A 12,889-nucleotide genomic window follows, 5' to 3' on the forward strand; every position below is an offset into this window, starting at 1 on the left:
AGATCAACATCCAGCACCGCGGAGCACCATCACGTGTTTTCTCAACGCAGTGATTCTAGAGCAATGCCCCCTGGAAAATATGCAAAACAAGGAGGGGGCATTGCTCTAGAATCACTCCGTTGGTGCTCCGCGGTGCTGGATGTTGATCTCCCTAAGGTCAACCATCCTTACCTATATATGCTCCTGTCTGGTGGTCACCAGGACAAGCCATCTAGATCCAGATTCCAATAGATTCTCTGTGGCATGACGGGGCGTCCACACATGGGAATCCATCCTTTCAGGGTGCGGGATAGTCTTTTCCTGTTCCGGTATGAGTGGCTTTGTACAGTCAACAATTCTTGGGTCTGGGACATCGATTCCTACAGCTACAAAATCGTTTGCCACCTTCTCTCACTTTCGCTTCCTCCAGTCTCCTCCTCCAAAGCATCCCTCTCTCATTCCCTGGTTCTCCAGGACCCAAGGAGCGAATCGATGGTGTCGTCACACCTATTTTCCCTGTGGAGCGTTTCTCAGGTTTATATTCAAATCTGTTTGTGGTTCCAAAGAAGGATGGATCCGTTCACCCCATCTTGGAGCTAGAACAGATGCGTCCGCCTCCGCCACTTCAGGATGGAGCTGCTCCTTTCAATGATGGCCTCCAAGAGAAGTTCCTATGTACAGTGGACATCCAGAATACCTATTTGCACATAAGTCTCAGGAGAAAACTTTTCTCCTTGCGGAGACTGACAAACCAATCCGGCTGTCAGTGGTGAGGAGTCTTATAGCTGCAATTCTCCTCTGGGAAATATTCAAATTGTCTCTTCAGAGAGGAATGAGACAAACTCTTATTTGCACATACCCACTTTTCCATCCTAATAGAGATTTCGCAGTTCAGGTTTCACATTTTCAGTTCACAGCACTACCGTTCGCTTTATCCACAGCATCCAGAATTTTCATGAATGTTAATGACTGCCGTCATGGCCATACTTCGGACCACAGTTGTTCTCGTTATCCTTTATCTCAATTACATCCTGATCTAAGTGCCACCCCCCTCAGCATGTTGTGAAACCCTGTAGATCTCTCAGGACACCCTCTCACTTTAGCTGGGTCATTGACAGAGTGAAGTCGTCTCTGATTCCGGCCCAATGTATTATTTTCCTGAGTTTGCTGTTCGACACCGCATGCCCAAGAGTCTTCCTGCCCGAAGACAGGTGCTCAGCCCTGCTAAGAGGGATTAGTTCTCCCAGATGTCTCTTTTCATGCTCTCTCTGGTTTTGTATGAGCATTCTAAGCACGATGGTAGCCACAATGAAAGCAGTCCCATTTGCTCAGCTCCACACTTACCCCTACAGCTCTTTCTCTTATCAAAATCGAACAGGTCCACTCACTCCCTGTGCTGGCCGGTCACACTTCTCTCCAGGGACAAGAAGTCAATGGTGGGGATGCTTTACCCTTGTTTCTTGTGGAAGAATGTTTTTACCGATGCATTGGAAGATTGTTATGGCAGACGCCAGCACCCTTGCCTGGGGAGCAGTTTTCCGAACTTTACGGTACAGGAATGATGGAACGCTTAGGAATCATCTCTTCTCATCAGTATTCTGGAGCTCAAAGCGATCTTCTTGGCTTTCTCTTCACTAGCAAGACCTTCTCTTCAGCCGTCCAATCCGACAACGTTACAGCCGGGACATACATCCACCAAGGAAGAACTCGAAGCCGAGCAGTAATTAGAGGTTTCTCAAATCCTTTCATGGGCCAAACAAAATGTACCAGTAAATCAGCTGTACACTCAGCTGTACATATTCCTGGAGTAGACAACTAGGCCGCCAACTTTCTCAGCAAAGGGGGTCTTGCATGGTTGAATGGTCCCTAAACCGGGCAGTCTTCAAACACATCTCCCTCAGATGTTGGAGACCCAATTTCGATCTGATGGCGTCCAGATTAATCCACAAGGTTTCCTGGTTTGTGTCCAAATCTGGCGATTCCCTAGTGATTGACTGTAACGATTTCCTATTCCTTCCATATCCGTTTCCTCCTCTACCTCTGATACCTAGGCTGGTCAAGAAAATCAGGGCGGAAGGAGTACCCGTCATTCTCAAGGCTCAGAGTTGTCTAAAGACCTTTATACCTGGAGCTAGTCCACCACCTCTTGAAAGCTTCAAAATCTCCTCTCGCAGGGCCCCCTCTTCCACCACAATTCTAAGCTGTTGAATTTAACTTGGCTGTTGAAGCTGCGGTGCCAAGATCTATTGGTCTCTCCGATCAGGTTATCCAAACCAAGATCAAGGAGAGAAACTGGCCTTCCTGTCGTATATACAATTGCACATGGAAGGCCTTCTTCCAGTGGTGTGAAGCAAACTAGACCGGTCCCATGGTCTTCTTATTTTCCCTGCTATCCTTCCTGCAGTTGGGTTTTGATTCTGTCCCTTCGCTCTCACAAGGGTCAGGTCTCTGCACTTTCCATTCTCCTTCAGAAGAACCTGGCATCTTGTTCCCAGGTCAGAACTTTCCTTCAAGGGCTCGCACGTTCTGGGTCACCTTACCGGCCTCTGGTATAGCCTTCGGGCCTTAACCCCGCTCTAGACGTCCTTCAGAGTTCCACATTCGAACTGCTACCAGAAGTTTCTAACTTTCCTCTCGTGGAAGGTTGCCTTCCTGGTAGCTCAGTGTCCGAGCTTTCATCCCTCTCCTGCCGATCCCCGTACCTGGTATTATGCCATGACATGCGTCCGACCCATCCTTTTTCCCTAACGTCGTTTCCTCGTTTCACCTGAACGAGGACATTGTGCTCCCTTCTTTGTGCCTGTCTCCGTCTCACCCTCGGGAGCAGTCACTACATAAGCTGGACCTTGTGAGAGGTGTACACCCCTACATCAGGATGACGGCATCTTTCAGTCAGGCAAACTCTCTTTTCGTGAATTTGGAGTGTCATCGCAGAGTACTTCTTTCCTTCAGATCCACCATTGCTCCTTGCATCCGATCTGCCATCCTGGAAGTCTATCGGATACAAGGACAGAGCGCGCCCACTCAAGGTCATGGCTCACGCCACTCGTGCATTAAGGGGCTTCCTGGGCCATCAGCTACCAGGCCTCTGTCTTGATGCTGTGTAAAGCTGTTACCAGGTCTTCCATTCATAATTCCACAGGGCTCACACTTATGCCTCATCGGATACGAGCCTTGGTAGAAGGGGGCCTAGAAGTCGCAGTGGTCTGAGCTCAGACTTGCGGGTTCTATCCCGTGTCCAACTGTTGGGACTGCTTTAGGATGTGCCATGGTCTTGTGTGTTCCACAATGAAGCGTTAGAGAAAAGATTTTGGTTACTTTGCCTTCATTGGGGGACAAAGCACCCGCCCTTGTATTGTTATGAATTGGGTTTCTTTTACTATGTTACTTCAATATGTTCTTGCCTTACTGTTGCTTCTCCTACTACTTTCTCACTATCTGATTATTTCCATGCCAGTTGGTGGGTATATACTGTACTGCTGAGAAGGAGCTAATGTTTTTTTTGCATAGTGGCATCAGAATACACCCATGGTCTCCTGTGTCCCCCAATGAAAGCTCAAAGAAATAGATTTTACTGTAAGTACCTCAAATCTTCTTTTTCTTGGCTGATCTAACTTTCAATTTTACTGTTATTGACAGAGACTGTGATGTTGTTTCTTGAAAAGTTATCCAGCAAACTAAGAGAAAGGTAAGTTGCTCTATAATAATATTTGTTTCATTATAAGACACACCCCAAATTTTAGAGGAGGAAAATAGTAAAAAAAATTATGTGAAAACGAGGGTCCGTCTTATAATCGTAGTGCGTATTAAGCCTAATGCTCACCAGGGGGGAGCGGCGGTGGTGGAGCGGCTCAGGAAGGTCACAGGAGGCAGGATAGGCAATGCTGCCGGCTCAGAGTAGGGGTGTCGCATCTCAGAAGGGTCGTCAATACTGCGGACTTGGGGGGTGTCGCGGCATTGGCGGGTGCCGTTGATTGATCTGCTGGTGAGCTGCTGAGGAGTCGCTGCGGCGGGCGCCATTGATCTGCTGGCGGGGTGCAGGGGTGACACTGCAATGGAGCCAGGAAGGGGTGTTTTGGTGTGGGTGCCATTGATCTAACTGGGGGATGTCTTGATTTCACCGACTATGGCTTACCAGGGTGGAAGTGGTGGAACAGGGTCGTAGGAGGCAGGGTCACAGGACTTGCTCGGGAGTGTCGCAGCGGGCGCCATTGATTGGTGGGTGGGCTGCGGGTGTGTCACTGGATGGGGTGTCTCGGTGGCGGGTGCTTTGAGCTGACTGCAGGCTCCATTGAATCGCCTGCGGTTGACAAGATGGACATCAAGAAAATGGCCACAGAGACAGTGCGTGCGAAGATATTACTCCGTGGTCATTTTCTTTCAGTTCATTGCATCACCCACAGGCGATTCAATGCAGCACACAGTCAGCTCAGTGCACCCGCCGCTGAGACACCCCGTCCTGTGACACTCTCGCAGCCCACACGCAGATCAATGGCGCATGCCGTGACACCCCTGAGCTCGTCCTATGACTCTGTCTCCTATGACCCCGCTCCACCACCGCTGCCCCAGTAAGCCATATCTGTTTTATAAGACTCAACCACATTTTACCCCCAGTTTTGGGAGAAAAGAAGTGCGTCTTACAATCCGGGAAAATACGGTATATAGTGCCAACATATTCCACAGCACATTACAACTCTCCTTATTGTAGAGGGCAGCTATCACACTGGAAGGGGCTGTCCAAATCTTATAACCACTTTAAGGCTGGGGCTACACAGCGATTTCTAGGTGTTTAACTATCATTAGTCACAGTGTAGTGCCTGACATTGTGACCTTATGTTGATGTATTGCTGTTGCGAACAGTACGTTGTTGCATTATGTCTAATTTACATATCAAAAACCTGATTACAGATTCACTTTAAAGTGGTTATCTGCTGTGACACAGAAAACTAAGGTCTGATGGCTGTAAAAATCATATAAGAAATTGAAATTCAGTGAAGGCCCCTAGGAGGCGCTCTTAACTTGCCCCTAAAATGGCAGTATTTTGCCTGTTCTTTTTCCTTACCCCATGTCACTTTTGGTTCGACATTCTTTGCTGATTGGTTTCTTAAAGCAGATCTTTCACCAGTTTTCATAATGTAGACTGTATAGATCTCTCAAACCTGATGAAACTGATGTACTTACTTTGAAAATACATGTCAGAATGGCTGTGTAAGGCTGCTTTCTCACCTCCGGTTTTAGCAGAGCCGGCCAATCCGGCTCTATAACCTATGCAACGGATGCGGGTTTTTTTGCCGGCTAAATCTGCCGCATGCGGCAAAAACCGGACGGAACGCAAGCCCATGCGGCACTAATGTAAGTCTATGCAAAAAAACCGCAACCGGCGGCAAAAAAAAAACGGTTGCGGTTTTTCTGCAAAGCGCCGGATTGTGCCGCACAGGAAAAACCGGATGTGTGAAAGCAGCAAAATCCAGATATTTAAGAGTCCAATATATTCTTCTTTTTTTTTTTTTTTGTACAGGACATTGAAAGATTTTGAAATGATGCTGGGAATGAAAATGAAATTGAACCCCATGAACCCAGTAAGGAGGGTTTTATGCTTTGCCCGTTCTAATGTACGGCGGTGAGATGTAACAGAAGGATGTGTAAAGTTCATACTTGATTTTAAAATCCTCATGTTTTACTTTTCCTGTCTTTTGTGGGTGATCAAAAATGTACAAAACTGAGCATGAGGCGCTCAATTTAAAGGGAACCTGTCACCAGACTCGGCGGCTATAAGCTGCAGCCACCACCAGTGAGCTCTTATATATAGCAATCCAGAATACTGTATATAACAGCCCAGGCCGCTGTGTAGAAAGTAAAAAACACTTAAGGGACGGTCTGGTCTGATGGGTGTCGCTGCTCTCCGGTGCGGCGCCTCCTCTTTGTGGCAATTGTCGTCCTCCTTCTTCTGAGGCCCGTGTGCATGATGTGTCCTATGTCATCCACACAGGCCGGCATTGAGGTCCTGCACAGGCGCACTTTGATCTGCCCTGGTCAGGGAGGATCAAAGTACTGTAGTGTGCATGCGCGGACAGCCCTTAACCTTTCCTTGCTCCTGCGCATTACAGTACTTTGATCTGCCCTCAGCAGCCCTGATCAAATTGCAACTGCGCAGGACCACAATGCCGGCCTGTGTGGATGACATAGATCACATCATCCACACTGGGCTGGGAAGAAGGAGGACAGAGTTCGCAGCAGAGAGGAGGTGCCGGACCGGAGAGCAGTGACACCCATCAGACCAGACCGCCCCCCTAGATGAGTATAATAAAAGTGTTTTTTACATTATACACAGCGGCCTGGGCTCTTATATACAGTATTCTGGAATGCTGTATATAAGAGCCCACTGGTGGTGGTTCAAGGTTATAGTCGCTAAATCTGGTGACAGGTTCCCTTTAACATCTTGATCAGACTGTATGAAGCCCACTGCCACATAACGGCGAACCTCTCAGTGCATGCCTGACCTAGAAGGTGTGCTGTCTTCCGTTAAATTGATACCACACCAGCAGTGAGAGCGACCCACAACACCCATATAGCAAGGCAAGGCCCCACAGCTATGGGTCACTCCACCACACAGGCACAGCAACAATGGCCGCAAAATACCACCAATATCAAGTAAAAGGATCTAAGAAAATTCACCTTCTACATGGGCTCAGACAGAAAGCTGATAGCAAATTATGCAATGTTGTCTTGCAGCATTGGGGCTGTGGGACACCTGGGTTGCTTCCCCTGTAGGTGAAGTAGCGCCTCAGTGGTCTTTAAAAGGACTCTGTCACCAGGTTTTTTCCACTTAATCTGGGAGCAGTGTAATGTAGGGGCAGAGATCCTGATTCCAATAATGTGTCACTTACTGGGCTGCTTCGTGTAGCTTTGATAAAATCACTGATTAATCAGCAATAGATTATCATTACAGGACTACTTGGCATGCTGCAGGTAGTACAACATATTCATGAGCTCTGTATAACTGCTAGATCTGCAACAGAGAAATCATTGATTTTATCAAAATGCCATCAAACAGCTCAATAAGTGACACATCGCTTGAATCAGGGTCTCTGTCTCTACATTATGCTGCTCTCAGATGGGGGAGCAAAAACCTGGTGACAGATTCCCTTTTAGGTCAGGAACCCACTAAGAGGATTGCCAGGACGTGACCGTCTGATCAGAATGTTATCTATGAACCTTGTGTTCAGTTTTGTATACTTTGCTTAGGCACAATTGATCAATGTATAAGTTTTGGATGTGCGGTCCATGTATGTCTTTTTTTTTTCCTCTACTTGATAATACTTTGTTTTGCATTGGTTCTTTTTGCTTTGGAATGTTTAGCAATAATTTCTCTGCGTCCTTCTGTCGCTGATGATGATCTGTTTCCATTAGGAATTGATGCCGTGGGATCCACCTTTTTATGCTGGTGTTTTACGTGCGGAAAAGTAAGTGGAGTTGTCGATTACAGTGACTTTAGTTCAGAGGATTGTTTTTATAGATTTTATGAAAGGGTTATTCCCCAAGTCAAGTTATTCCCTTTTCGTAAATGGAGCTCCATTCTGATATATGGGACTGCTGGAGAAAGCCGGGTGCAGCGCTTGGCTGTGTCTTCTATACAATGGATAGAGGGGAGTTTGAGACTGTGCATCAGTGCTCCATTCAAGGCGAGGCTCTGCGGTACCCCAATCTTGGATTCCCTAGGAGTCTCCACCCTCGTACCTTCAGTGTCATCAGATTTGGCCCCTATAAGCTGCGGCCACCACCGGTGAGCTCTTATATACAGCATTACAGAATACTGTACATAACAGCCCAGGCCACGATGTATAGTGTAAAAAACACTTCTATAATACTCCCCTAGGGGGAAGTTGGGTCCGATGGCTGTCGCTGCTCTCTCCTCCTTTCTGCGGCGATCAAAGTACTGTAATACGCAGGCGCACGGAAGGGTGAAAGACCGCATGCGCACTACAATGCTTTGATCTGACCTCAGCAGAGCAGATCAAAGTGCGCTTGTGCAGGATCACAATGCTGGTGGATGATGTAGGACGCGTCATGCACACGGACCTCAGAAGAAGAACGGCAATCACTACAAAGAGGAGGCGCCAGATCTGAGATCAGCGACACCCATCGGATTGCACCGCCCCCTAGGGGCACATATGCCGTGCCACTCTCGCGGAATTGTGCAATGTGCACAGTGTGACCGCTGGTGACGTGTTGCGCAGGCGTGAGATTATGGGCGGCGCTGTGATTGTCATCAGCAAGTGCCCGCCCATAATCTCGTGCTCGCGCTTTCACCGCCGCCTCCACCGTTCTGCGCAAGCGCTGGCCAGCTTACCTCACGTCACCTCTTTGAAATTGCGCGATGGGGGACGGCCTAAAGCGACAGGAGGCAGACTAACGGCCACCAGACAGCCCGCCCCCGTGTACCATTATCAAGATCTGAATACAAAAAGGTACCACTTTATAGACTCTTTATTTTGGTCAGAAAGGGGGCACAAGAACAACAGGAACATTGCTAGAATGCAGCCCAGGAGCTGCAGAGGGGGAATGTTTTAGGTTTAGTGCAAAATTTCTGATGACAGGTTCCCTTTAATTAAAAACTTGCAATTAGTAGACATTAGCTCTTCTTTAAAAAAAAAAAAAAAAAAAAAGTTTTAGTTTTGAGGGGTTTTTTTTTTTTTTTTGTATTTTTAAATTAGATTCCAGCACAGTTGTGAGTCTCGTTTGCACCTAGTTATTGCTGCAAGAAAAGTATTAAAGTATTTGTGTTCAAATGGTGAAAGTCTTCAGAGCGACAGACGTCAGCTGGGACCATTCTCATTTCTTCTGCTAGGTTAGGTTTTCATCTATTTTCATTGTACTTGCTTTTGTCCAGCAGTGGGCGCCACTGTTTCATAAATGAAGTGAAAAATAAGTGAGCCTCGGAGGAAGATGAAACCGAAAGCCTTTGTGTCTTCCTTAATTTTGCATTTTTTTTTAAAAAATTTTTTATTCAGACACTTAGCATGTTTTTTCAACATCTAGATAAGAAAAGCTGCATACAGAGTTTTAAACAGCAAAAAAAAAGATACAAACCCAAAAAAGTGAAGAAAAACTCTATAACTGAAAAAGACTCTTGATCTGTGCAATTATTCTCCTTGCAGCCACCATTGCGATTTGCATTTTTCTTATTTATTTTTTTTTATATATATATATATTAGTGAGTCCGAGAACTATATTTCTATTTGCTTTGGTGTCCCGATCCACTGTCCCCCGGGTGTGGTGGTCGCGCGGGTGCCCCCGGCTGTGGTGGGACTAACCACTTAGCAGGGTCAGTCCTTTTTCCTGCTTAATATATGGGAAACAGTGCCGTGAAAATGGGTATGGACACCCTGGAATTGGTTTATTTTTCATAATAGCATCTATCCAATCTGCATAGCCGCAACTTAACCTCTTCACCACAGATGACATATTGGGTACGTCGTGGATCATGTTAGGTTAATCCCTCCCTGCTGCCACGGGCAGTCGGCAGCGATTGCTGCAAATGTCAGCTGATTTGAACAGCTGACATGTGCGGCTATTAGGCATGAGACCCACTCGCGCCTGTTAACCCCTTGCATCTCGCTGTCAAAATGTGACAGTGAGATGAAACAGCGCGCCGCAGTAAGCATTCACTTACCCAGCGCCATCAGAAGTCATGTGGATCCGATGGTTGCCATAGTAACACAGGGTCATGTGATAACTCCTGTAGCTATCATGAGTCACTTCCTCTTTTACTCGGCCGACTGCTGCTACTGACAAGAGGTGAGCATTTCTGGTGATCAGAGCTCTGTAGCTGTGATCAACAGATATGAACGAGCAATCAAACTGCTGATCCTTATAGTCCCCTAAGGAGACTAGTAAAATAAAAAAAAAGTAAAAAAAAAAAAGGGTTTTAAAAAATTCAAAATAAAAAAACCTAAAATTTAAAATCACCCCCCCCTTTCGGCCCATTAAAAATTAAAGGATTAAAAAAATAAAAAATATACACACATTTGGTATCGCCGCGTTCAGAAATGCCCGATCTATCCAAATATAAAATCAATCTGATCGGTAAATGGCGTAATGGCAAAAAAAATCCAAACGCCAAAATTACGTTTTCTTTATCGTTCCTTTGGGAGACCCAGACCATGGGTGTTTAGCTTCTACCTCCGGAGGACACACAAAGTACTACACTTAAAAGTGTAGCTCCTCCCTCTGAGCTTATACACCCCCTGGTGAGCAGACCCAGCCAGTTTATCGCTTTGTGTTCAGGAGGCATACATCCACACATGCTTCTCATATGATTTTTTCCTTTTGGAACGAGATTGAAGAGTGGGGTCCACGTCTGGACCCCCGGCATGTCCCTTCTCACCCCACTGTGTCGGCGGTGTTGTAAGGTTGATTCCTAGGCTGGAGCCTTTACATGCCGTGCTCCTTCACCATCCCTCCTGGGCTCTGGCTTGAAGTGGGAGCCAGCACGGTCTCCATGCTTGGCAGGAGACCGGTCTCCATCCGCAGCCCTTCAGGACCCTGCTGGACCGGAGCACTCACCCCCAGGGACTTGGCCCTGCGTCTCAGCAGCTAAGTACCTGAGACGGTTAGATTTCGGGGTCCCTGTACTTTATTGTTGGGGGAGAGTGTGCTTATTGTGTTTACTGACATTTCCGGCGGGTTCTCTAGCTGTCGCCTGAGAACCGCGGCGATGGTGCCTGCGCGTGGGCCGCGCCACTCAAATTTAGGCCCCGGCTTCGCCGGAGGCCTAGTTTCTGTTTCACTGCCCTCGCATGTCACTCATGCAGAGGGACAGTCTCGGCTCCTCCCGGCGGCCGTTCTGTACAGGGGAGGGACACTCCCCACTGCAGTGTGTGTCCCCTCCCCTGTAGGTCTCTATGGCCCTCCAGATCCCGCTCCTCAAGCAAGTCCCGCCCCCTCTCTTCGCTCCGGCGGCCATTTTCTCAGCGTTCTTTGCAGCGCTGGTCTGCAGCATCTCTGCTGAGGTGCTGTGCTTGGGGGTCCGGGCTTCGGGATCTGGAGGGCACACAACACCGCTCCAGCGGTCTGGTAAGCCACAACCGGTCTCTGGTTGTGGACCTCTGTATACACTCTCTGGGGTTCATTCTCTTACAGAGCCCCCACTCCAGCAGCATGTCTCACACGAGGAGCAAGGCCCCAAAGCTTTATGCTGTATGCGCTGCATGTAAGCTCCTGCTGCCTGAACCGAGCACCTTCCCACATTGTGATGCCTGCTCTAACTTGGCGGTGCCACAGCCTGGAGTCTCACCCCCAGTGGTTTCTCAGGCTGCTCCTGCTCCTGTGGCTGAACCCCCGGCTTGGGTAGAATCCTTTTCTACGTCTATCTCCCAGTCTTTTGCTGAGTCCATGGGACTTCTGTCCAGGACGTTGATGAATATGCATCAGCCCCCTTCACAGGGTGCCTCTGCTGCTAGGGGTCACTCAGGACCGGAGCTCACAGAGGATTTATCATCAGGGCCCAGACCCCGTCCTCCTAAGAAGAGACGCAGGGTTCCCTCTCCCTCCTCCTCCCGTGGCTGTGATTCCAGAGCTGACTCGCTGGATGAGGAGGATGCCTTTACAGGGGGCTCGGAGGCTAACTCCATGTGCCCCATTGATCTGTCCGAAAGTGACTCAGATCTTAGTGACTTGATTGCTTCTATTAATTCTGTACTGGATCTCAATCCGCCAGTATCAGAGGAGCAACCCTCTCTGGCAGAAAAGCACCAGTTTACCTCACCTAAGAGAGCAAAGAGTGTGTTCTTTAACCACTCCAGTTTTCAGGCCGCTGTGACCAAGCCTAGGGCCTGTCCTGACAAGCGCTTCCCAAAGCGTGGTTCTGATGACCGTTTTCCCTTTCCACCTGAGGTGGTCAAGGAGTGGGCTCAGTCCCCAAAGGTAGACCCTCCGGTGTCTAGGCTCGCAGCCCGGACCGTTGTGTCGGTGGCTGATGGCACTTCCCTTAAGGATTCCACTGACCGCCAGATTGACCTTCTGGCCAAATCCGTGTATGAAGCGGCGGGGGCCGCGTTTTCTCTGACTTTTGCAGCAGTGTGGGCTCTCAAGGCCATCTCTGCTTCTCTGGAGGAGATGCATTCCCTCACCAGTTAATCTATGCCCGAAATGGATGCCTTAACTTCCCAAGCTTCGGCCTTTTCATCCTATGCCATTTCTGCCATGCTGCAGGCTTCTCACCGCACTGCGGTGGCTTCGGCTAATTCCCTCGCTATCCGCAGAATCTTGTGGCTTCGAGAGTGGAAGGCAGATGCTTCTTCAAAGAAGTACCTTGCTGGGCTCCCTTTTGCTGGGTCCCGGCTGTTCGGAGAACAGCTGGATGAAATTATTAAGGAAGCTACTGGCGGGAAGAGTACTTCCATGCCTCAAACTAAAGCCAGGAAACCTGTCCAGGGTAGGAATCAGTCGAGGTTTCGCTCCTTTCGTTCCTCCAACTGGTCGTCCTCTAAGCCCTCGGCCTCGTCCGCTAACTCAGCCAAGGACCAGAAATCCAACTGGCGCACAAAAGCCCGTCCACAGAAGACCGCAGGAGCTGCTGCCACTAAGGCAGCCTCCTCGTGACTATCTGCCCGCTCCAGCAACGTCCTTAGTCGGTGGCAGGCTCTCCCACTTTGGCGACGCTTGGTTTCAACACGTCTCCGATCAGTGGGTGAGAGATATCATCTCCCACGGCTACAGGATAGAATTCTCTTCCAGTCCGCCAAACAGATTTTTTCTCTCAACTCCCCCCTGCTCCAAGGCCGCCGCCTTCTCACAGGCCGTGGCAGCCTTACAGGCCAATGGAGTAATTGTACCGGTTCCCGCCCGGGAACGGTTCAGAGGTTTCTACTCAAATCTCTTCCTAGCTCCCAAAAAGGAGGGTACCTTC

At 48.5% G+C, this 12,889-nt stretch overlaps 1 protein-coding gene across 1 annotated transcript in view; it reads left to right on the forward strand.

The window, feature by feature from the left end:
* Window positions 1-12,889, forward strand: part of MIPEP (mitochondrial intermediate peptidase) — a 225,448-nt gene that overhangs the window by 96,266 nt on the left and 116,293 nt on the right. The window contains exons 8-10 of the mRNA XM_075337383.1: window positions 3,619-3,667; window positions 5,498-5,558; window positions 7,390-7,442. Of these exons, the coding sequence (XP_075193498.1) occupies window positions 3,619-3,667; window positions 5,498-5,558; window positions 7,390-7,442 (163 nt within the window). The remainder of the gene's footprint in view (window positions 1-3,618; window positions 3,668-5,497; window positions 5,559-7,389; window positions 7,443-12,889) is intronic.

Source organism: Anomaloglossus baeobatrachus, chromosome 2 (assembly GCF_048569485.1).
Source record: "Anomaloglossus baeobatrachus isolate aAnoBae1 chromosome 2, aAnoBae1.hap1, whole genome shotgun sequence".
NCBI classification, from domain to species: domain Eukaryota; kingdom Metazoa; phylum Chordata; class Amphibia; order Anura; family Aromobatidae; genus Anomaloglossus; species Anomaloglossus baeobatrachus.